The 25,669-nt window shown below is 32.6% G+C and overlaps 1 protein-coding gene across 1 annotated transcript; it reads left to right on the top strand.

Moving 5' to 3' along the window:
- The first annotated feature begins 883 nt into the window (after window positions 1-883).
- LOC116339345 (patronin-like) lies at window positions 884-25,120 on the top strand. The gene is made up of 24 exons (XM_031765174.1): window positions 884-1,031; window positions 2,341-2,575; window positions 3,921-4,040; window positions 4,112-4,303; window positions 4,494-4,582; window positions 4,653-4,785; window positions 4,851-5,101; window positions 5,181-5,287; window positions 8,261-8,407; window positions 9,053-9,130; window positions 9,258-9,374; window positions 9,582-9,644; window positions 9,793-10,233; window positions 10,480-10,652; window positions 11,200-11,286; window positions 13,354-13,449; window positions 13,514-13,921; window positions 13,992-14,174; window positions 18,006-18,509; window positions 18,586-18,775; window positions 19,057-19,340; window positions 19,425-19,875; window positions 20,780-20,854; window positions 25,041-25,120. The coding sequence occupies exons 2-24, from the start codon at window positions 2,537-2,539 to the stop codon at window positions 25,118-25,120; spliced, it is 4,308 nt and encodes a 1,435-aa protein (XP_031621034.1). The 5' UTR covers window positions 884-1,031; window positions 2,341-2,536.
- Window positions 25,121-25,669: the final 549 nt, after the last annotated feature.

The raw sequence follows: 25,669 nt of genomic DNA, 5'->3' as shown, positions 1-25,669 counted from the left end.
AAACATGAAATGAAAAAAAAATCAATTAAAAAATCGGTTTCACAATGAATCATCGGAGTCACACAGTTGGGGCAAGTGTACCAAGAGTTGCGCATTTTGGCACATTTCAAGTGCACCTCTCTCTTCAAATGTGTCATTAAATTTTAAGGTAATAATATCTAGTAAAAAATTGAAAAATTATAGCATTCCCAACATAGTTCATTTGATTTTATTGTATTTCAACAGTAAATACATTGGCGCTATTTTTCGATTCAATTGTCATACGTATTGGTGAAATGTCAAACATTTGAAATAATAAATTTGCGCCTTGCAACAAAACATCATAAAATTAATAATAATAATTGCAATTGAGTTTCAAGTAGGGTGTGCAGTTGTGCATGGATGAACTCTTAGTTCAGCTGAAGATTTCAAATAATATAGACTTCTGCAGTGATTTGGCAAATACTCAGTCGATTTTTAAACATTCATCACAATATTTTTCACTTGAATATTTTGGGTATGGTTTTATAAATATTTCAGTACGCGGATGTGTGTGTGCGTGTGTGTGTGTGTGTGTGTGTGTACACTAATACTAAGAAACGTGGATGAAACATACAATTTCATACTACTGAAGCCCGTAGGTGAATAAGTTTTTAACTTAGAAAAAGATATTCCATATACAATTCAATTGATACTAATGATTGTCGTTCCTCTTTTCCATATATTTACACCTGAATGTTACGATAGGTGGAGGAAGTGAACGTTGAAATTCACGTAAAAAAGAGTGGCGCTGTAAACGCAGTAAAGAATCCACAGGCATAATAGTGCGCTAAAATGACTTTAGTTGTTTTTCATTATTTCAGCTAGCTGCTGCTCTCACTCTCTATTTGGCTAATAAATTCCTTGAAAAAAAAAATTGTGCTAATTAATATATAGCCAAAGGAAATAAATAAATTTGATTTCAATTAGAGTATTGAAAAACTAGAAAATATGTAACAAACCTCTAAAAACATTTAAATAGCTGTATTAGGTGTGATATGAATTTTATATCGGTAAAATCAGTGTTTGAGTAATTATTTGTTATATGATCCAAGTGACATTAAATATATCGTTTGAATAATTAATCCTTAAAAAATGAATTTAAATAAATTATATTTTGAAATTTAACACATATTGTGCAAATAAAGTGATAAAAAGTTTCTTTAAAGATCTTCTGTTTCATCTCGTTCATTTACAAAACCCAATTGCATATGAAGAAAATCACGACTATTTGAAATGATGAACGGCAATAACATAAGAAATAGTGAAGAGATAAATCTAGTAACTTCGGTTGCCATTTCCAAGCACATGAATGTGGATATTCATTCTTGAGCATCCAAAAAATGCAATCATCAAAATTCTTATAAAAAGCGATTATGTACACGATTGCATAATTGTTTTTGCAAATTAACCAAATCAAAATAACTATGTTGAATTGCATAGAGTTGACTAAAAATATACATTAAAATTGGAAAACTGAAGAATCGCATAATTGTACTTTGTGTTAAATTGAAGACAGATTTCTACAATTTGTGATCAATTCTGTCTAAATAAAACAATGTTCATTATTCCATATATTCCGAATGTTCCAACATCATCATCCATGATGTTATTATCATCATGATTTTGTGTGTGCGAGTGAATTCCACTCAAAAACCATATCATTAAAACATGTTGACAATTGCTTTTCTAATCCAATTTTTGTTGTATGTTTTCAAAGCAACTGTGACAGTGATGACAAAAAGACGCTGAACACTTTACGAAAATGACAGATGACACAACAAGCGCGTAGGATTGAGATAAATTTATGGAATTTCGAATCCAGATTTTGAAGCCATATGATCAAAATCACAGTTTAATTTTATAAAAAACAAAGTATTTTCCAGACTTTAAACAAAAAATCGTAAAAATTATATCCTAACAAGGTTACGCCCAATCACATTTTAATATTAGATGTATATAAGCCCTTAAAATGAAACAATAATCTGCTTACAAAAGAAACTTGCTACTACAAATAGACAACTCATATTTGCGTGTATGTGTTGTGTTTTTAGTATGACAAGCCCAATGAAATCACCTAAGTGTTGTGTTCATAATCGATAATATAGAAAAATTGATTTTTGCGAACAGAAATACATTATTAAAAATAAATAAATTCGTATCACCACCAAATCAGAATGTATTGAGCTTTTGCGTATTTTCATGATGATTATCATCTGGTTATTTGCCATTATTATCTAGTTATTACCATGCAAGTGGAACTTACGTTATATGCCGCATATTCATTCATGTATATATCTTTTGCTCGTTTTTTTTCTTTAGTCAATTTTTTACTACAGAAAGAAAAACTCTACGCAAATTTGTGCAAATAAATCTATGTGGAATTCATAACTAAAAAATAAATTGAAAAAGAAAATGGTGTGCAAATGTTAAAAACAAAAAATCTAAAAAAGGAATTTTAATAACCAAAAAAGAAAAACTTTTCAAAATTTAATCGTGATTCACATATATAAATGATATGGATAAAATGGATACTGACACCTCGGATGTGAGACAGGTACGTTAAAAAAGAATTGTTTTCTAAAAAAGTTCAAAATTATTAGGTCATCACGGGGCAATTGTGTGTTTCATTTGACTAACAAAAACCGTCTCTGTGGCAAAAAATGCAATTTTCAATATTTTGAAATGAACTAAATTATAAACATGTATATATAATCATCAAATTAAAGTAAATATTGATTATAAATAAATTTGTTTCGATATTTCTTGTTTCTCATCAATATATGTGGGAAAATTAATAGTAGATCGACGAAATGGGACAAACACAACATAGATTCGACGTCGATATTTATAAAACTATGATTTCATGCTTTCTTTATATCTGTATAATAAAAAATTGAGGTAAAAAAACCAAGTTTTCATCAAAAATTATACTGTCCAAATAAAATGATCGCTGATAAACTACTAAAGAAAAACGAAACATTGCAAATTTCAATTTAATTGGGAAAATCGGGTAAATGAAGTTAAATGGTTCAAGTATTATATCATTTATACTATATTTTAAAGATGAAGAGATTGTGTGCATACAAGATGAATAATTTGTAAATAATAAATATTCTACATATGTGTCGATTGCATGTGTATATGTTGTATATGATTGAAGTGTTCGTATTGAAACAAAAATTCGTGACACACTTGCGGGTCTGGTAAAGTCAAATTTATTTACAGTAAATATATTGTATTTTCTCACAATCGCATCGATTCGATTCAGTTCGGCTTAAGTAAGATTGTACTGTACATATTTCACTAAAATTATTCAACTTGCAGCGATGCTGGAATGCGTTGGTTGGAATGGAATAGAATGTGAAGAGAGACATAAACATAATAATATTTATTGAATATTTAGCTGTGGTTTATTCTCCACAATCCTATGGTCAAACAACATCTATGTTTTGACTATTAGCTTTAGTATGATTCCAAATTTAATTTCTAAAAACCTCGATACACCTACGATGCATCAATCGTTTAATTGTGCTGAAAAGGCGCGATGAATAAAAATGATACAGAACTACCAAGCGACTCTAATTTATCGTCTCACACATATAACAAGAGAAGAGAAACCAATTGTTTGATGTTGTAAGACATGACCAAATATATTATTTGTCTGAACACTTTTGTCATGAAAACTTTCCAAGTTAAATGTTGAATAGTTTTATATAATTTTACCTATATAACAACTCATTAGAATTTGATTCGAAAAATGGATGTAAAATTAAAGAAGAAATTTACATTCTCCGCATCAAAATAGTTTATATATTTATTTTTTATTCGTATTTTTCATGTTCCCAAATGTGCTTTATTTATTTAAAAATGTCATCCTTACCGATATGATTGGTGAAAAGGCCCGGCAACGAGCCTCCGTCAAATGGATTTTATCAAAAGCATTCAATAATCGCGTACCAGAAAATCAACGCGAACCATTCTATCGTGATCATGAAGGACAGGATCACCTGAAGCCACAGGTTTTTTCATTCATTTGTGGTTTAAAATATTAAATATTTGCTATCAATTTACTTAAAATAATAAATTCCAGATCGTAGTAAGCTTGGGAAATGCATCAATATACTGCCAGACATTATCTAATTTGTACTCGGATCCAAACTACCAAAGTTTAAATCACTGGTCAATACTACAAACACTGACACGTAAAGGTGTTCCAATAACTGAAAATCCAGATATGCCGTTAACTGAGACTGTTTTAATACAAACCAATCCATTACGAATTGTGAGTTAAGTTTAAAATTTTCATTACCTTATTAATTTAAAATAAAAATAAATTTTTGGATATAAGATTTGGATAAATTTTGATTTTTTGTAAATTTTCACATTAATATGTCATTTAATTTTTAATAGTTAAAATATCAAAAAAAATATATTTTGTAAGTATACGCTTGTTATTCGTTAATATAATATAGAATGCCCACATGTCTGTGATAGAAGCGCTTATGATATTGTATGCTAAAGAAGTAGCTAGTTGTGAACGTATTTCAACAGCAATAAATAGGTAAGTTTGATTAATATTTTTAATGACGAGTAAAATTAAATTTGAAACAAACTTCAATATCTGTGAACAGAATAACGGGGGGATCATTGCCAAAAGAAGTACAAAATCATGAGACTGCACTACTTTATTGGCTTTCACATGTATGTGCGGCTTTGAAGCGACGCATCGATAAAGAAATTGAAAATGGTGCAACTAACGAGAACGTAAATTTTTTGCATTTGATTTCAATAATAAATTTATTAATCTGGTGGATCTTTCAATTCGTTAGGGTGCGCGATTACAATCTCCAGACATTTCACCTGTACGCGACTATATTGATCTATGCGATGGCGTATCTTTAGCCTATTTAATTTCATATTATTGCCCAAATATTGTACCATGGACAAGTGTGCGGTTGAATTATATGCCAACGGTTGAAGATTCCATTTCCAATATTCTTTTAGTTAGTAATTTTTCACAGAAACATTTGCCATATTCTGTATTTCATATGACACCACAAGATGTAACATATATGCGAGGGTGAGTACTGAGTCTACTGTAATTGAATACATTTAAATCGAATAGAATGTCTAAAATATAATTGTTTTTCTTTTTTCAGATCTATGAAACAAAATCTAGTTGTTCTTTTAGCTGATTTATTCAATTTATTTGAAATCCATCCAGCCAAATGTGTTGCATATCCTGGTATGGACCAGCAACCTTCAAGTGAGTTATTCCTATTTTCAAAAAGAAAATTTATACCTAGTGGAATATTAATTGTCAATCGCGAATTCATCCGAATTTATAACATATATAATAATAATCGAAATGTACAGTATTCGTGATAATATTCTTAATTATCCAGTTAACTCAGTCTAAAGAGTTTCGATTATAAACTTCATGTTACTATTGAAATTAAAGTTTTTTTATACAATTTTTAGTACAAAAGATGACTATTATATACAAATAACAGATGTACGAATAGGTGTTTTTTAAAAAATGATTTTAAGACTTTTTTGTTTTTTTTTTTTATATTCTCATTGTTTCCAAATAATTATTGGCAATGGCTATTTCTATTAATTCAGACAATTTTAAATTCTTTCGAGAGCAATAGAATCCTTTAATTCTGTACAAAAACAATATGATACAGGCCTGCCCAATAGGGTGCTTCGATTTTTGTACATTTTGCAGAATTACGTCGGCTATGACCATAATCGATGCAAAATGATTATATCTATCCCAAAAAGGTGTTTTTAAAATTTTAAAATAATATTTGGGCGTTCCAGGTTAGCTTTGAATGTAGACATGTATGAAATTCCCTTTTTTCGCCGTTTTTCAATTACTTGTGTGATCAGGATTAAATACACAGTATTTTTCACATTGTATTATACCTACAATGTGCAGTATTGTATTGATCTGAATCAGTTAAAACAATCGACAGCGAATATTCCATGTTTGATGTAAGCAAAACTGAATTTGATTTTTTTTTTTTGGTTGAACGATGAATTTTGTAGTCGAAATTTTGCAAATGTTCTGTCATTTCTAAACAAAATAAAAATCAAATGGAAAATTGACAACAACATTCATCTCGAAAACACGTCTTCTGTTACTATTAGAATAAAACTATGATTGCAATGACAACAATTATGTGAATACAACGAAATTCAACGTTCGTCGACACAAAGAACAACCATTTCATTTTCATATGAATGTTTTTATTTCTGAAAAAAAAGAACCACTAAGTATAATTTTGATTCGATTGTGAATTTTGTTCGATTGTTAAATTGAATATGTAACACAACTATACTTTGAACTGTAATAATCACATTGTCGCCACTGATCCATACCGAAATCACAAATGCTTGCTTTTGAAATTGATACTTTGAGAAAGTCTTCATTGAAAAAAATGTGTGCGCGTTTTATTTCCTTATGATTGTATATAACGGAAAATTTATTTATATTCTTTCCATTAAAAACATCAAATAAACGAACAAATAAGCAATAGCTACAATAGTATATTAGATATAAACAATATAAAGTGAACTGGTGAATTCCGAGCACATGATGATAACGATATTGATAATATCGCGACAATACTCAAACATATAGTTTATTTCTCTTCGGGAAGCCTGAATATCAATCATAAATGACACAGAATTTTGATTTAATTGGCGATACCCATTTTTTTACAAATGCGAGAACACCCTAACAGGCGGGCAGATAAGTCTTTGTCCTAACTAAGAAAAAAACATTTTTTTCGCAAAATTCAATTTTATTATTCAACATAGTTGCCTTCGAGAGCGATACAGCGATTATAGCGATCTTCCAACTTTTCGATACCATTTTCATAGTACGATTTGTCTTTAGCCTCAAAATAGGCCTCAGTTTCGGCAATCACTTCATCATTTGTCTTAAATTTCTTGCCAGCGAGCATCCTCTTGAGGTCTGCGAACAGGAAATAGTCGCTGAGGGCCAGATCTGGAGAATACGGTGGATGGGGAAGCAATTCGAAACCCAATTCATGCAATTTTGCCATCGTTTTCATTGATTTGTGGCACGGTGCATTGTCTTGGTGAAACAACACTTTCTTCTTCTTCAAATGTGGCCGTTTTTTCGCGATTTCGTTCTTCAAACGCTCCAATAACGCTATAAAATAGTCGCTATTGATAGTCTGGCCCTTTTCAAGATAGTCAATGAATATTATACCATGCGCATCCCAAAATACTGATGCCATAACCTTGCCAGCCGACTGTTTCGTCTTTCCACGCTTTGGATTGGGTTCGTCGCGCGCAGTCCACTCCGCTGACTGTCGATTGGACTCTGGAGCGTAGTGATGGAGCCATGTTTTATCCATTGTCACATATCGACGCAAAAATTCAGCTTTATTGCTGTTAAACAGCTTCAAACATTGCTCCGAATCATCAACACGTTGTTGCTTTTGATCGATTGTGAGCTCACGCGGCACCCACTTTGCGCAGAGCTTTCGCATATCCAAATATTCGTGAATAATATGATGAACACGTTCCATTGATATCTTTAGGGTCTCAGCTATCTCGCTCAACTTCACATTACGGTCATTCAAAATTATTTTGTGGATTTTTTTGATGTTTTCTGGCGTAACCACCTCTTTTGGACGTCCACTGCGTTGTGCATCGCCTGTGTCTGTACGACCACGTTTAAATTCACGAAACCAATATTTTATATTTGATTGTGCTGGCGCAGAGTCCGGGTATCATTTATCAAGCCATTGTTTGGTTTGCACAGTATTTTTTCCCATCAAAAAACAGTGTTTTATTAACACACGAAATTCGTCTTTTTCCATTTTTTTCACAATAACAAAAGTTGTTTCACTCAAAACGCTATATCTCACGAACCAATCGACCGATTGCTGTCAAATTTTGACACATATCGTTTGAAGGTTCGTACTAACTAAAAATCATAGCAAAAAAAATCCAGTGATGCCATCTATATGTTAGGACAAAGACTTATCTACCCACCTGTTATACATTTCCATAAGACATTTTAACATTGTTTGGTTTATGAGTTTTTTTTTTTTTGAAAAAAAAAAAAAAATGATTTCGATTGACTTAATCGTTTCATTTTATAAAATAAAGTATGTTTTTAATATATTAATCATATGGAAAAAAATTTAATTTTCCATCTTTAAATATATTTTTTGTGCTGCACAACAAATCATAGAATCGGATAGCAACGACACGATAAATGAACACGGAATTCAACATCGACGGGGACTAATGTGTCCAGTAATTACGCCAATACCAGACCTAAGGCGAGGTTTGGATTCGCCCACTAATTCAACCGCAAGCAACAAACCCCCATTCCAAGGTCTTTATTTACAAAAACATCGCAGCATCCAAGATTCATTAAAATCATTCTCACATTTCAATTTGCTTATTTTAAAGTACACATCATTCCAATAAATGATACTATGAATATTCTTGTGATGTTTATAAATTTGAGCTATATGCGATGTTGTTATTGTTTGCAGTCTTTGAATGTGTGAATAATTTATCTTCGATATATAAGTAGTTGCGTATACCTTTTAGAAGTAGATTATTGCGTTCGCTTAGAAATTGCATGTATCGATCTAGTTAAAATGTGGATGAAATGACTATATATAGGAATTTCTTATATTTTTATTGAAAATTGAGAGCAAAAGTTCTTGGTATGCATAATTTTCCTATAAAATAAAAGAATTCCAGAAAAAAAGTTTCAGTATTTCATCACACATAAATTATTACATCCATATTATTGCATTAATATACTATAGTAAAAATAACAAATATAAAACTTCTTACTGTTTAAAATTTCTATGAAACGAAACCGTTTCATACACAATGAAATCCTTTTTATAAATTTCATTTCTCATTATTTAATTTTTTTTTGTTGTAGACATGTTCTTAAACTACTTTAACTCTAGCTTTAACTATATTATCCGGCTTTAATTTTTTCTCTTTTTTTAATGTCTAGTTGATCGTTCCCTATCTACAAGCGCTATACGACGAGTGACACCACCCCGAGAAGATTCGAACACAGTTATTGATGATGGTAAGCATAATATTGTGAAATACTCCAAAACTTAAACTCTATAATTTTTTTCGTTATTTTCTTATATTTTAAACTATTGTCTTCATTTGATGATTATTTTTTATTATTCACTTATATGCACACTCAGGCTTTGTAGTACATCGCGGGCGCACTGTACCAACATTAGCATCTATGCAAGAGCCGCTGCCTATAGCTCGATTAAGGCAATCCAAAGAGCGAACAGAATCAAGAGCCGAAGATCGAGGTAAGTCTCAGCTGAACTTTACAAATATGATTCATGATTTAAAAATATATGTCGCTTCACCTGTAAAAATTAGACATTTATTAGCAAATATTAGCGATTTTTTTTTTTAAGTTCAATTTATTTTAACTGTCTTTAGTCAGCTTTTGTTTTATTTTTTTTATTGTTTTTATTTTTATTTGTTCATTTTGAATGCACTGCATTTCATAGGCGATAGTATCGCAGCTGGTCGTCCTAGTAATTGGGAAGAGACTAGAAGACCAAGTTTTGCAGGTTTGTATGTAACAAAAAAATCATCAATTAATTGGCGTATTTGTTTTTCACAATACTAGTTCAAATTTAGCTACAATTTCATTCAGACTTTTGATTCATTACTTTTAATATGAACGAATTTAAATCATATTAATTTATTTATTTATAGGACGACGATCTCGTCGCAACTCGGTTAGTGATGATTCACAACTGACAATAGAGAATTTTGGAGGCTCACAAGACCAATTGAATATGATTGGTCGTGCATTTGAAAAAGATAAATCTATAACAAATGTTGTGGTTGAACCAGCTGTACCAGTGCGATCATCAATGGCTGATGCTCGGGGCTCCATACTATTTGATTACGATGATACATCGAATAATGAAAAACAGGATCATGAAAATGAAAAACAGCAACCAATACCTATGCGACGTAAAAGTCAAACTCAAGATATTATTGATGGAGATGCTACAATACAACAACAAACGGCTACAATGGCTTCGGATAACGGAACAATACCAGTTCGAAAAACTTCATTCGTACCGCTTCCAAATAACACAACCACATGGCAACAACAATCTGTTAATTATCAGAAAACTGATCACGAAGGTCAGTTATATTATTATTATAATCTATGCCTATAAAATTGATTGTGAGTCACAATTTGTGACTATTCATGTTTGCACGCAAAAATGATACATGTTTCACATTTGTGTTATTCCGTGTTAGACCATTATGGCTACTTGAGACCCTTTAGAAAATTGATTAGTTAAAAACCAGAATACGAATATTGAATATGTCATCATAATACGAGATCTGAAATTTATTGATAATTTTATTTAAAATAAATTACAGTCGATGACGATGGGTCGAATGTGGGTGTAGATGTGTATAAGTTGTCAACCGTACGTATGCAACTAGAAGAAAAACGCCGTCAAATAGAACAAGAAAAGCGCAAAATAGAGGTAGATATGCACAGACAACAGCAAAAAGTTGGAAAAGCAGCATTCCTCCAGGCAATAAATAAGGTTTGTACATGAAATGAAATTAACTGAATTCTTTTATTTGAATAGATTTTTTGAAATTATATAATATACTATACACAAAAGACACCTAACCTCAATATGAGACGATTTGACATAAAATTCAGTTTATCCGAAGTCTCATTTATTTTTGGATAAATTTTAGTAAACAAATTCTTTTTTTCAATATGTTTGTGCGTTATACCGAGTCTCCGAAAATTTCATATAAGCATGCCATGTAGCAGCAGAAAGACAGTCGAAAACACGAAAAAAAAAATTTGTCCGCCATGTAGCTTATATGAAACTCTCGGAGACTCGGTATATCGCACAAAAATATTGAAAAAAAAAGTATGGTCACTGGTCTGCTTTTGATTATTACTTTTATAAGAGGGTGCAATTTATTTTAATCACTTGTTTCAAAAATTTAACTTACTTTCTAAGTTTCCAATTTTTTTGTTTGAAATCTAAGGATAAATTTGTTGAGAGACAATCACAATAATTGGAAAAAAATATTATAGCAAACTCATGTGTGCATTACAAAATTGTTTCACAGGACAAAAATAATACTCTCAGAAATAATATTAAGGAAAATAGTTTAGTGGACGATGAATGTCAAGCAGATGAACTATGTATTTTGCAGGTATCAAGAGTTTTACATCTTTTGAATCAATTGTAAATTACAATTTGTAATATCAAAAGCTGTCACGGCTAAATTATCTGTATCACTGCATCTTGCTTAAGCTTAGTCAAATATATATGTGTCCATGGGAATAATAGTGGCAATATAGATGTATAATTTGAAATAAGTACGCTGAAAAAGTGAATACTCCAAAACACAAAATCAATTTTCGCCACCCAATAAATACACAGAGAGAAAAAACGTGGTATTTTTAATTCAATTTTGGTAGATTTAATCAACCAACAACGAATTAAATTTAGTAGGGATTTCATTGCTGTGAGCAAATCTTAACCCTTTGTCGCACCAATGATATAGCCCATTTAGTTGTGCATAAGAATCGAGAAAAAAATCTGGATGGCATTGTTGTACGTCCCTACATGTTTTGCATTGGCCAGTTAAGCGGTCTTCCGTGTTTTTTATACAAGCCTCCAAATTCGCATTCCTTATCATCTAAATTATGATTCGCCTATTATTTATTGGGTGTCATTTGGCTGCTTCGTGGCAACCTTATATGAAATTCACGGAGACTCTATTTAAGGCACAAAAAGTTAAAATATATTTTATTTCAAAATTCTCGAACATAACTAAGTGCATCTGGTATGGTCGTAGACGTAAAAACGTGTCACATCTCTGTCACCCAAATCGTGCTTGGTAAATCTTTTTTTTCATGCTCTTGCTTTCTGTTGTCAACGGACACGGGCAGTCCGAGTTCGTCTGACTTTACTTCGAACTTCGGACACTGTTTGCAAATATCGGAGCGAATTCGGGGGACAGAGTGATGAGCTCGAACTCTCGCTCACCCTTGCATGAATGAATGTATAGAATCCTCATTCTATTCACACACAACTCGCACTTATATTTTGCCGCGCAATAAACATCGTCAAAACAAAACTTTAAGCGATGGCCGAAAAACATTCCCTCACAAAAAAAAATTATTCTCTAGATTATGGTCTGTGATATAATGGAGCGTAATAATACGATTGACAAGGAAATTTAAGGTAATATTCATTGGGTAGCAATCATCGATGAAAATTCCCTTTTCAGCGTACGTATTTCAAAGTACAGTGAATCTAATATTTTTGGTAGACAAAATTTTGCATGACACACTCCACTCACACGCCATTCGTATATGAATCCTATGTTAGTGGAGAGTTTCTCTGCTTACTTTGTTCGTTATTTTGTCTATCAAAAAAATTAGATTCACTGTACATATCTGCAAAATACATGCATTGCCACTTTCATTCTCATCGAATCATAATTTCATTTTCTTTATTATATTTCATTCAATTGCTTTTCATATCATATGCACGTGGCTTCTCAAATTTAAAAATGGGCACATACACAAAATTCAATTTTGCGGCGAAAATAGTGTAGAGATCATTTTTCCGTCTTTTGTGAATAAATTTTCGCATATTCTCAATAAATCGGGAACGTACCGAAATTATGCTCAAAGTGTCACACAGCTAGCGCCAATTCAATTCAATGTTATCTATACTAAGTTGCCGCCAACTAGTGAAAAGACTTTTGCTCAGTTACAAACAACTAACTAGAACTTCACAGTTGTCCGTAGTGACGCTAGCTGTGCTACAGTTTTGGATTTTATACAGTCTCTTATGGAACATAATTGCAGTGCGATCGGGAAATATATATATTTTTTCACACTCGAAATGTTAAACTTTAATAAATTTTCTAGGACTTTATTGAATTGATTTTTTTTACTTAAAATTCGGCAATTGTGTATATTTTCAAACCATCTTAATCGATCAAGTCGGAAAATAATTTGGTCACATTTATATATCAGTTTTTATTATTAAACAGTTTGTGTATGTGTTAAGTTTGCAAAGAAAGCTAAAATAAAATTAGGAACTGCTTGTTTTCATGGTTTATTGACATCAAATGGTGCTCGTTTTACTTTCAATAATCGTATATATGCAAAACATCCTGTTTTTATCAAATTAAATTAAAAATTTCAATTTAAGCGAACTAAAATCTTATCCAAATACTATAATTCATTCTTCTTTTGAAAAGGATTCTACTGATCTTAATACAATCGAAACAAAGTGGACAAATGTTGGCTCGAAACCGACCCCAGATGTAGATCAATTGAATATGGAGCACTATCAAGTAAGTATTAATGGATTAGTATCTTGTGAAAGCATTCTAATTTATTTGCCTGTATAATATGCAGAAAAGTATTGCTCAAAAGAATTCGAGTCTCCAGGATTTGAATGAAGATATAAATCGATTGGCGAATTTGCAGGTTCAAATGCAGGCGCAACAAGTACAGGCTCAACAACTAATGCAAGCACAACAAATACAAAATATACTCTATGGTTCCCAACAACACATACCTGGTGCACAAGCCAATCATCGTAGTCCAATGTCACAATCAAATTTCGGTTCGTCTCCTCATATCCCGCAACCACATTCACCCCAGCAACCAATCCCCTACCATAATGTACGTCCATCAAGTCGAGATTCACATCAATTTATAAATGAGCAAGGCCAATATATAACAGCAATGTCAAACAATCATCATTCGTTTTCCTCGTACGTGGATTGCGAAAATGGAGGTGGTTCCATGTACCAACACCAGGTATTTTTATTATTAACTTTCTAATAAAGAAAATATTGTTTATAAAAATGGCATATTTTGTTTTTCACAGCCATCTCTTAATCCATATCACACGTATCGAGTTGACCAGTATCATAATCCATCAATACAACGTATTCCGCAATCACAACCGAATCAATTTTACTTACATGAAAATACTCCCCCACAGCCGGCAGCGAGAAGAACTTGGACTCAACCAGCAACTCCTTTGAATACCGATATACCTCAAAATCAGGTAAATCTGAAGATGAGACATTTTATAATTAACTATAGTTAATTTATAAATACAAAAATATACCAGTATGCAAAAAATTCCCTAACAATCAGTTGAATTAAATAATAATAATAATAATAATAATAAGTGGGATTAAATATTGGAAATTTAAATACTTACTAAAAGTAGTTATCACGGGGGACGGCAGTGACGCAATATCAACATAGTTGAACATACATATCTAATATGTATATTTTGCGTCACTCTATATAAGTAAAAAACACCTCTTTGGAAGTTTTCACATCAGATCCCGAACTCTAGATACCGAATATGCCATTTTTCGGAAAATTGTTTCTGGTTTGGATCAATGGACAAAACCTAAAATTTACCTTTTTTGAAGCGCCGCCCCGTGATATACGTTAAAGACATGAAAATCGATACCGTTGACTAGTGCTCGGACACCAATTTAAGAATATGCAAAAAAAATTCTAAATTTGACCGCCAGGTGGCATTTTGAAAAATCCATGAAAATTCCTTTTTTTTCGATTTTTGACCACCGAAATTATTTTTTCAAAAAATATGGCCATATTCGGAATCCATATAGGGACCACGTGGATAATGTTAAAAAAAGATCATCACGATCGGTTGAAAAGTGGCCGAGTTATGGTCAATTGGCCAAAAATGGCCAAAAACCTCAAAATTGGTCGAATGATATGTTTGTATGAATCAGCATGCAAATATACGTTAGAGTTGATACTTTTCTCATTCACGTTTTTTCAAGAATTCCGGACCAAAAAAATGTAAAATCGACTTTGTAAGATTTGAGGGGTTAAGGTAGTTTTGCATGCTCATTCCGAATTTCGGGGTATCAGGTCAAAAAATCACATCTTGGTTGTTTTTGACCCCCCGACCCCCTTAAGGGGTAAAGGGACTTGAAAGGCAGGGGTCCTAAAAAATTTCTCTCGTCATTCTGAACAACTTTGTAGTACATATTTTTTGATCCGACGTTTAATTTTAAAAAAAAATCGAAAAATCTGGGGGGGTAATTTCAATTTTTTTCGTAAAATCTGGTAGGGTTTATTTTCGTAAAATCTAATCTCTGAAAAACAACAGAGAAATGGCACTTTAGCTTAAGTGTTTATATTCAAATCGATATGCAACATTCGATTCGATTTGAAAGTTGCTGATTTGACAATTGTTCAAGCAAAAATATGATCAAGGGGGTGATTTTTGAACCGCTTTTCAGGGGGGTAATATGGGCCCTATGGACCCACGTCAGAATCTATGTCCACTATAGTGAACATTCCGTCTGTTGGATGTACGTTATAATGGACAAGTACGTAGGCTGCTCCATATATTTCTAGAAAAGCATATACAACGCAATCGTTTTTTATCAAAAATGGCTTTATTGTTTTTCAAAGTATTCGCCATGATGGTCGGTACACTTTTGCATACGCTTGAACCAATCGTCATAGCATTTATGCCATTCCGCGTGAGACACCTTCAAAACGTGGTTTTTGAACGCATCAGCTGCTTCTTCTGGTGTTGAAAATCGTTGACTACGTAGTTTATTCTTCACGCTCGGGAACAAAAAGAAATCGTTGGGTGCCAAATCAGGACTGTATGGCGGATGACCCATTAATTCGATGTTTTGAGTGGTCAAATATTGAGTGGTTTGATGAGATGTGTGAGAGCTCGCATTGTCATGATGAAGAATTATTTTGCGACGACGGTCGTTTTTTCTTATTTCACCAAACACTTCGGGCAAACAAATGGTGGTGTACCAATCAGAATTGACGGTCTTACGATCCTCTAGAGGAACTGTTGCCACATGACCACTTCTACCAAAAAAACAGGCGACCATTTGCTTCGAAGTGCTTCTTGCTCGAACAACTTTCGTTGGATTATCTTCACTTTGGAAGACCCATACTGTCGACTGCTGTTTAGTTTCGGGCTCATACGCATATATCCACGATTCGTCGCCTGTGACGATGTTATAGACGGAATATGATGCACCGCGGTTATATTTGTTGAGCATTTCTTTGCACCAATTCACACGAGCTAATTTTTGGTCATCGGTCAATTTATGTGGAATCCAACGAGAGCAAATCTTTTTTACGGCCAAATGTTCATGCAAAATCGTGTGTATGCTTCTCATACTAATGCCCAAGGATGCCTCAATCTCACGGTATGTGACATGACGATCTTGCTTTATCATGTTTCTGACAGCATCGATAGTTTCTGGAACAACAACCGATTTTGGACGACCTTCACGGAATTCGTCGATGAGCGAATGACGACCACAATTGAATTTAGTAAACCAGTGATATACAGTGGCCTTGCATGGAGCTTCATCGCCAAAGACCAAATGAAGTTGATCAAAACACTGTTGTTGAGATACACCCAATCCAAAGTCGTAGTAAATTATCGCACGAAAATTTTCACGAGTAAAATTCATTTTTTTGTTGAGACGCAATTTAGATGTCACTGGAAACAATACAAATAGCGCGCGTATGACAGAACATTCTGAGGATGTTTAGGCTACAAAATGTCAAACTTAACAAATATGACAATGGTTTGCATCTAGCAACGTCAGTATTGCCAATTCTAGAAATATATGGAGCAGCCCTCGTAAAGTAACATGGCGTCGTTCAAATAAATTAAAAAATCCCATCACCACCATCCCTACTAAAGAGGATTTCATTGGTGTGATTCTATCTTTTCATGTTGTCATTCCTAGAAGGGAGGGTTTCTCAGTGCAAATTAAAAAATTTTTTTTTAAATTCATAGGGGTTAAGTAACACTCCGTCGGATTTCTTTATCAAGATATAAAAAACTATTGATATGAGTATAAAATACTTCTTTCTTTGTGATGCAATACTGTAATTATGAAATTGTTTTGTAAGTCAGAAAAACGGCCATATAGAAAGGCGACGTGTGACATAAAACGAATTAACTATAACTGATAAGAAATTTTTTCGGCAAAATTTATTATTTTAATAACATAATTGCTGTCTAGGGGGAAACCGCGCTTTTGAATATTGCAGATAAAGAAGAGATTTTAACTTTTTTAGCGCATTTGAATAGATATAAGTACAAAATGTCAATTTTTAACAAATATGTGAGATATTGTGAGATATTGTGATCTAATAATTGTTCTGGAAGTGGGCTTTGGTGGATCCTCAGGATCATTAGACCGCTCCCAGTTCTGGAAGTGTGTTTTGGTGGATCCTCAGGATGGACCAGACTATGGTTTGACAATGCCCTGGCCCATCCTGAGGGTCCACTTCCAGAACTGGGAGCATTCTCATGATCCTGAGGATCCACCAAAGCCCACTTCCAGAAACTAGGATATGATTGAATACTTACAGATATTGTCAGATATGGTCGGATATTAAATTTTTTATGAGATTTTAAGAATAAAGTTAAATTTTGGTATATAAATACGCGCGGAATCCCCCTAGATTGCTGTGAAATGGTCATATGTTTTACTCAACATTATATTTTCATATTATATTTTCAAAATGTAGAATAGTAAAATGAAAGGATAAAAACGAAAAAAAATTAAATTCGATTGATCTTCGTACTAAATTGTTAAAAAGTGCTAATAATATAAAGATATCCCTATTTACTGTGTAAATTAGTTGATATGAAAGTTTTTTCATACAAATGCTCACATTACTTGATCAAAATCCGGCTAATTCGAAACTTAAAATCATCCTAAACAAAAGCCACTATAACCGTCTTACTTTAAAATTCTTGTTTTGTACCGTCAAAATCGTTTCAAAATAACCAATCGACAAGATATTCAATCTTTGATTGACAATAATTCTTGAATTTTCGTTTACATAGCCGCAAGTGCTGCCATTAGATGTAAACGCTTGGTCACAAAATGCACCAAAAATTGACACACATACGTGGAAATCATCGAGCCATTCCAATCTTAAAAATCCTGGTTTTATATTACATCAAAATAATACTGGAATACAACAACATCAAAACATCGATCAATTCTGCTCCTCACCGATTAGTTCAACGGATTCAGATTTAAGGGGAGCTGTAATACATCACAAAATTAATGGTAATAATGAACATCGCGACAATCGGGTTCCAATTTCATCGCCATCAGTTGATGATATGGCACCACAAAGTATTTCATTCATCGGGGAAGAAGACTCGGTTGACTTGATTATGGAACACCCACCACCTCCAAGAACAAAAATATCATCCGTTAGACCAAATGTTATTCAACATGAACAGGACTTAGATTTGGGGAAACTAAATATCTCCAGTGGAAAATTAACGTATCGCATACCATCACCGACTAGACCTTCATTGAACATGAACAGTTTTCAAGTAAGATGATATTTGGATAAATTTGTACCTAGATCAAAATAGTGTAAAAATAATCGTCTTTTTGTCGTTATTAAAGAAGCCTAACGAAGAAATCGACAACGAACAAAAAGGCTTTTATATATCATTCGATAATTCTCAACCGAAACGGCCAAAGCCCCCATTACGCACAAAACGATCACCGAAAAAAGATCGCAGCTTAGATTCAACAGATAACCGAGAACAAATTAGTCAACTGGAACAAGAATTGAAAGTAGCACATCCACAAGGTAATAAAGAACAGTTTTAAGCCAGGCAAGATGTTATATCCATCTCAATTTGTTCAATTTGAATGAAAAAAGAAATAAATGTATGTATGGAAAACTATATAGCGATTAGCCGTAAATAATGAAATATAACATTATTGTTTTGCCCTTTTCGTCTTATTTTGTCGATTTTCCATCGTTAAAGAGAAGAATGCATACGTTTATTTTTAATTTTAATTTTAATTAAGTGAATTTAATTCTTATTATTAGATAATATTTTCGTTTTAAATTTCTTTCTATTATAGTGAATAAAAGACAGAACAGTTTTTCGAGTTTCGAAAATAAAGTTCGAAATATATATGATCAAGCATTTGAGAAAAGTGAATCTAATGGTCGTTCCAATATCGATGCTGAGTCCAACGTGGTTCGAAAACATGTGAGTGACAGTCAAATGTTGTCTATTTTAGATCGACGACATTTAGAAGATGTAACGAATCACCAGCAGGAACAAATTTCATCACCACAACATCGATCACGTGAAACAAATAAAACTCTCCTTATTGATGATGCTCTTACTAAACTGGATCCGGTAAAATGATAATGTTTTATATGTTGGAATTATTCTATTAAAATCAACTTAACATCAACATGTGACTATTTTCTAAAATTATAGGAATCGGTTGATGAAATGGAACGGAAAAAAGAAAAAATTATGTTGCTGTCATTGCAACGACGTCAACAACAAGAAGAAGCAAAAGCACGTAAAGAAATTGAAACTATGCAACGACGTGAAAAAGAACGCGAAAAAGAGGAGGAACGCATACGAAAACGTGAAGAGCAAGCTTCTCGTCGGGCTGCTATTCTCGAACAACATAAACTAAAAAAAGCAATTGAAGAAGCAGAACAAAAAGGAATCACTCTAGATCGTAATGATCTTCAATCGCTTAAACAGCAACATGCAACGATTAGTCAAACATCAAGTGGTGCAGCAGCAAAAATGCGTTCACAAAAGGTTGTTCGTCCAAGACCAAAGACAATTCACGTTGAAACTGGCTCAGTTGATTTAAGTGAAACATCTAGCTTATCCAGTCGCAACAAAAAGGGTTCGAGTTCGAATTTAACAGGTATATTTATTATGAAAAAAGTTTGGACTTATAGTGAGACCCCAATAAGGGAAACTATTTTTTCTTAATCAACACTACTGAAAATTCTCTATTGTGAAGAGAATTCTTTTGCTAAAATGCTAATGCACTATTGAGGTCTTTCGCTTGATTCAAAAAACCATAAAAACTTTAAATTACTATGTATTTTGTGTAATTTTGACTTATTTATGTGACTAGTTTCTATCGACCCATTTTTTGACTTTTTCAAAGTTAATTATAGCAAATGTTCGTTCGTATGACAAATTTTTGGTTCTCGTTCGTAAAGAAGGCCATTGCGTTCGTTCGCAGGGTCGAAATTGTTTTTCACGGTCGTAGAGATCCGTACTACGAACAAACGGGTTCCTTCTCCAAAAGAAAATTGTTATTCGTGTTCGTTCGCGTTCGTATGTATCCACTAGTACACCAGAGACAGCTATCAACCAATGCAATTTCTTGATATTTTATAATCGCTCTTTGCTAAGTGATTGCATTCTGGGATTAATTTTATCTTTTGATTTGAAGTTAATTGTCGAAACTCCAAATCATTAAAAAAAACAGGGGATGATGACGGTCATTTGTCGTAAAGTTACTTTTGATGAATATAAATCGATTGAATATTATAAAATTGATGAACAACTACGATGACTCCAATATATATATATATTGCTAACTAAGTAAAACACCATTAAATTTGAGTCTATATGATGAGCAATTATATTTTCGAATCGAAATAGTATCGTTGTATGCAACTTTTTTATCATTTGTACTTTGTATTAATATTAATTATTATTTTATGATTTCTGCTTGTTTATATTTAAATTAATTTTTGTGTGGTTTTTTGTTTTATTATTTAATTTATCTCATATGTCACATGCAAAAATGGTAGGTCTTGGTCAATTAAGTTCAAATTCCATGCGGAGAGATTACTATCGAGGGTCACAAGATTCCTTGGCCATACGAGGTAAGGTTGATTATTTTTGTTATATGTTTTTGTATCATAATTAATCATAATCATTTAATTATATTATTTTTGTTTGTGTTCTCTGTAAATTGTGTCCTATGTAAAGGATTTTATATAAATACAATAGTTTGAGATTTTTTTAAAGAAAAACTTACGACGATTTATACTTTTCACAAAATTTTCATCAATAAAATGTTGGCTGTAGATGATTAATCAAATACACAAATCCAAAAAATGTTGCGAACGAGATCATACCAACATACACGAAGACGAATTCTTTACTTGCACTGTTTAAAGGAATAAATACTTCTTCGTTAATAAATATGTATCAACTTCAGTGGCCTCTCAGAAAGGATAACTCACAGTGGCTTCAACATTTTTTTTCGAAGGGGGGTTTCAAAAGTCAGAATTTTTTTCGTTTCAAACGTTCCAACATAAAATGCCACAAATCACTCCAAAAGCTAATAATTCAGAAACCATAATCACCCCCGGAACATTTCGATTTTCCAAGGTGTCTCATATATCAGGGTCGGGAGATGGCTGGGAGTTTTGAAAAATCCTTTAAGGGTTTGTCCATTCATCTGTTGTCGCAATATACCGTGACGTTATATTTTCGTATTTACATTTACTGATCCACGTCGGAGAGATAAATTATTGTTGTCACAAAATTTAAATGTACCAAATATTGTATGTTTTTATTGCAAACAATGAGTTTCATTGTTATTAAACATATTGTCAATGCATAGATCTGCCTGGGTTCGATTTTTTGTACTTTTCAACCAGGCATTTTTTGATATTATAATTATTTTTTTGAGTATTTTGGCAATAAAATCCAGAGATTATACTGTGGATAGAAATTTATTAGTGCATTTTTCCCATCAAATAGAAATATGCGATATTCGCAATATATCTCGCCGCTTGTAAGATGTATAAGTGCGTCAATTACGAAAACACGAAAAAGAATACAGAGTGAAATATGAAGAAACACAAGTATATATATGTGTGTGTATGCTTCATGCCTACACACAAATGACAACTAACCTCAATATGAACAAAAATTGACATAAAACTCAATCACGATTAGCATTCGGTCACTATTCAATAGGTGTTACATGGGAAGTTCATAAGAAACTCTCGGAGACTCGGTATAGAGCACTCCAAAAAGGAAAATAATCCGGATCTTGATTTGCATGATAAGGAACGAGATTGTTTTCATTTGGATCTCACCAGGTTATACAGAAAGTTGAGTAGTATTTGAGAATTGATGGAAAAAAAATTAATTATTCTTTTCATTTTTCACGATTTTTTACCATCTACATGGGAAGGCTTATATGAAACTCTCGGAGACTCGTTATAATGCACAAATGAGTTAAAATAAATGAGATACTAGCCAGAATTGAAAATGAATGATACATACCACTTTTATTTTCAATATTTTTCAAGTATCAGATTTATTTTAAACGCGAGTTAGTATCTCATTTATTTTATTTATTTTTTATTCACCGCCTTATATCGGTAGTTTTTTAAAGAATGTTTGGAGGTCATGATTATCCTTACCCATTCATATATCACTTTGGCATTTGAGCGGAAAAAATGCATACAAATGGGAAATAAAGAATGTTGTGTTTCTTCGTGTCTCGCTTCGCATTCTTATTCTTGTTTTCGTAATTGACGCAAATACATCTCACGAGATATATTGCGAATATCGCATATTTCTATTTGATGGCAAATATGCACTAATATATTCCTATCCATTGGATTATTGGATTATTGGATTAAACGGGGAGTTATTCACTTCGATGCTCAAGTTTCGTAACTTATTGCATGACGACCCGACTTGTGCTGTCACTCGATTGCTTGGAGAATGCTTCCCACGGTGTGGCCCACTTTATAGCAGCCATGTAACTAGCCTCCGTACAGGGCCAGTGACCAGGGCTTTCTTCTCAAGTCAATTGTCGTGACAGTCACAAGTATTCCATTCATTCCTAGATGGCGTTGGGCTCTTCTTATTTCAATGGAGGAATGCACATATCGCTGGTTTACCGGTATATTCACCAGAGATGTCGCACTACCTTTTTACGGTTGACGTATTGGATATTTGACATATCCAAGACACCAACCTAACGTAAAGGCACTCCATTTTACGTGTGTCTATGCTGAACCCATTATTCTTTGTGCACACACATTCCTATCCATAGTATAATCTCTGATAAAATCAATTAGAAAAAAATTGCCCAGTTATAGGAAAATGAATGCATTAGAGGGTTAAAAAAAACTCTCAAATATATAAAAATGACATTTGACTTCAGAATACAGATTTACATTTTGCAGTAACACATTACAATTGTAAAGAAGCATTACATTAACGTCATTACAATTGAAACGTTATTCTTATAATATTACTGGCATCCCCCGATAGCAATTGTCAAAAATATGACTTTTCTGCAAAACGTTGCCAGCGCCATCTGAGAAGCATGTGACAGCTGATATTTTAATGTTATTTCGATACAAAATGCGTAAACAAACCGACGAACGCACAGAAAAATTATTTTTATGTTGCTTCTGTGCAAATTGAAGTTTACTCCTGAAACGCATCTAATGCATTAGATGCGTTTCAGGAGTAAAATTCAATAAATATTCCAAATATGTCCAAATTGTTTAAATAGTGAAAACTAATAGCTGCTAACATCGAAATTAAACATTAAAGGAGATATTATAGCACTGTTTATTTTAATTCTCCAAAAAATGGATTTGATTCCAAGCATTTTGAAATTTGATTTTCAATTTAAACACAAGCATTTTGTAATAAGCCAACAGCTTGTAAGATTTCATAGCTAATTGGCTTTTCACAATTTTTAATTTGTATTTTGGCCTCACGCATTTTAAATAATCGTTTTTTCAATTGTGGTTTCTCATAAAAAAAAATTTAAACAGTCCGGTATCACACTTTTTCTATGTTGTTTCTGCCAATGCACGTAATAGTTCTCTTTGTTTGTAAATTTTGACTCACAATTTTTTGCACAACATTTATATTTTTTGACTTTATCCGCGTGAAGTCGTTCATGGCGATCTAGATTATCTTTATTTTTCTCAATAAATATGCCACAGAAGCAACATAAAAATAATTTTTCTGTGCGTTCGTCGGTTTGTTTACGCATTTTGTATCGAAATGACATTGAAATATCAGCTGTCACATGCTTCTCAGATGGCGCTGGCAACGTTTTGCAGAAAAGTCATATTTTTGATAATTGCTATCGGGGGATGATTACTGGCAATGCTTCGTTACAATAATAATGTGTTACTCAATGCTTCCGCTAATGTCAAAAATCCAACATTAATAATAAGACTTTTCAATACAGCTTTAAGTTAGGGAAATATATTTACAATAGATGGCGTCTTTGTCTGCTCTAAGCTCATCATTGAAATTTCTCATCAACCCAATCAATTTCAATGCTGAGCTTAGAGCAGACACAAACTCCATCTATTGTAAATATATTTTCAACTTTCATGGTAATGTAATCGTTAGTAACATTACAAGTTCAATGCTGGTAAATCTGTACTTCAGAACAGACCAATGATTATTCTGTATAAATGCGATGCTGGAAATATCCGGCCAGAAATAAAGACCAAGTGGATGCATTTCCAGAACGCATTGACTGCGGTGGTTAAGCGAACAACTTAGCGTACAGCAACAACTTGAATGTCTATAAGATATACAATTTCGATGTACGCGTAGACACCGCATCCACTTGGCCGCTATTTCCAGACAGATATTCTATGTCTGTAAATCTAATATTGTGATTCAGATTTGTACATTATTTAAAGCAGTAATATGCGAAGGGTGGTTTTTCCAAGTGGAATCAAAAATCTTTTTTTTTTAAATCATCCCCCTGGAAAATTTTGATTGCACATTACTGATTTAAACTGATACATAGTTTATTTGGTATTATTACGATTTCTTATTTGAATATTAATTAATTTGTGTTTAATTTTAAAAAAATTGTCTAAGAATTCAAATCCACGTATTCTAACATAATCGGATTGTGTAAATATAATGAGTGTCAATGGGCTTTTCTATCTATTTAATCTTAACTTTTTCATTTTGAACTTGAATGGAATATCCAAATAAGCTGCTAACATTCTCATTTTGTCATGTGGTGCTAAATCTCATTTCTATCTCATTTAGAATCCCCAGATGAATTTCATAGTACTAGTTCAACGCCAATTGGTCGCCGTGGGTCTTACAAAACATCTAGAGGTTGGTGATGGGTTGTTTCACTTTTTTTAACTCATTCCAAGCGGCGACATTTCGCTTTAATTTTGCTTGCACCACTTTTTTATTATTGTAAATACTTCCTCGTATAGACCAAAATTTAGATCGTTTTCTGTGAAATACATAGATGGTTCCACTTTGTTCCATTAGATACGGTGGTTCCAGACGGGACTGTCGCTTGGAATGGGTTAATATTATTTTGGCACATAGGATAAAGGGAAAAACAAGAATGATTGAAATGCATGCAATAAAACCAGAAATATAAATTTGAGAATGAAATCCGAATATAAATGCTCTAGATCAAAAATGCTATAAAATTAAATTATTAAATCAATGTTAAATATATCTTGTTATGAGAATATGATTTTTATATGAATACGCGAGAATTAATATGAGACTTCTCCTGAGATTTCATTGAAATGTAACACCACCATATAAATATTGAGATTTTTCTATCGAAGTGTTATACACACAAGAAATAAACCTGAAAAATCATTTAGGATTCATATTAAAATATTAATTTGTAAGATTTCCTTATAATA

The sequence above is a fragment of the Contarinia nasturtii genome, unplaced genomic scaffold (assembly GCF_009176525.2).
Source record: "Contarinia nasturtii isolate CC-2019 unplaced genomic scaffold, AAFC_CNas_1.1 Cnas_scaffold_493, whole genome shotgun sequence".
In the NCBI taxonomy this organism is placed as follows: domain Eukaryota; kingdom Metazoa; phylum Arthropoda; class Insecta; order Diptera; family Cecidomyiidae; genus Contarinia; species Contarinia nasturtii.
This window is presented reverse-complemented; position numbering and strand designations above follow the sequence as displayed.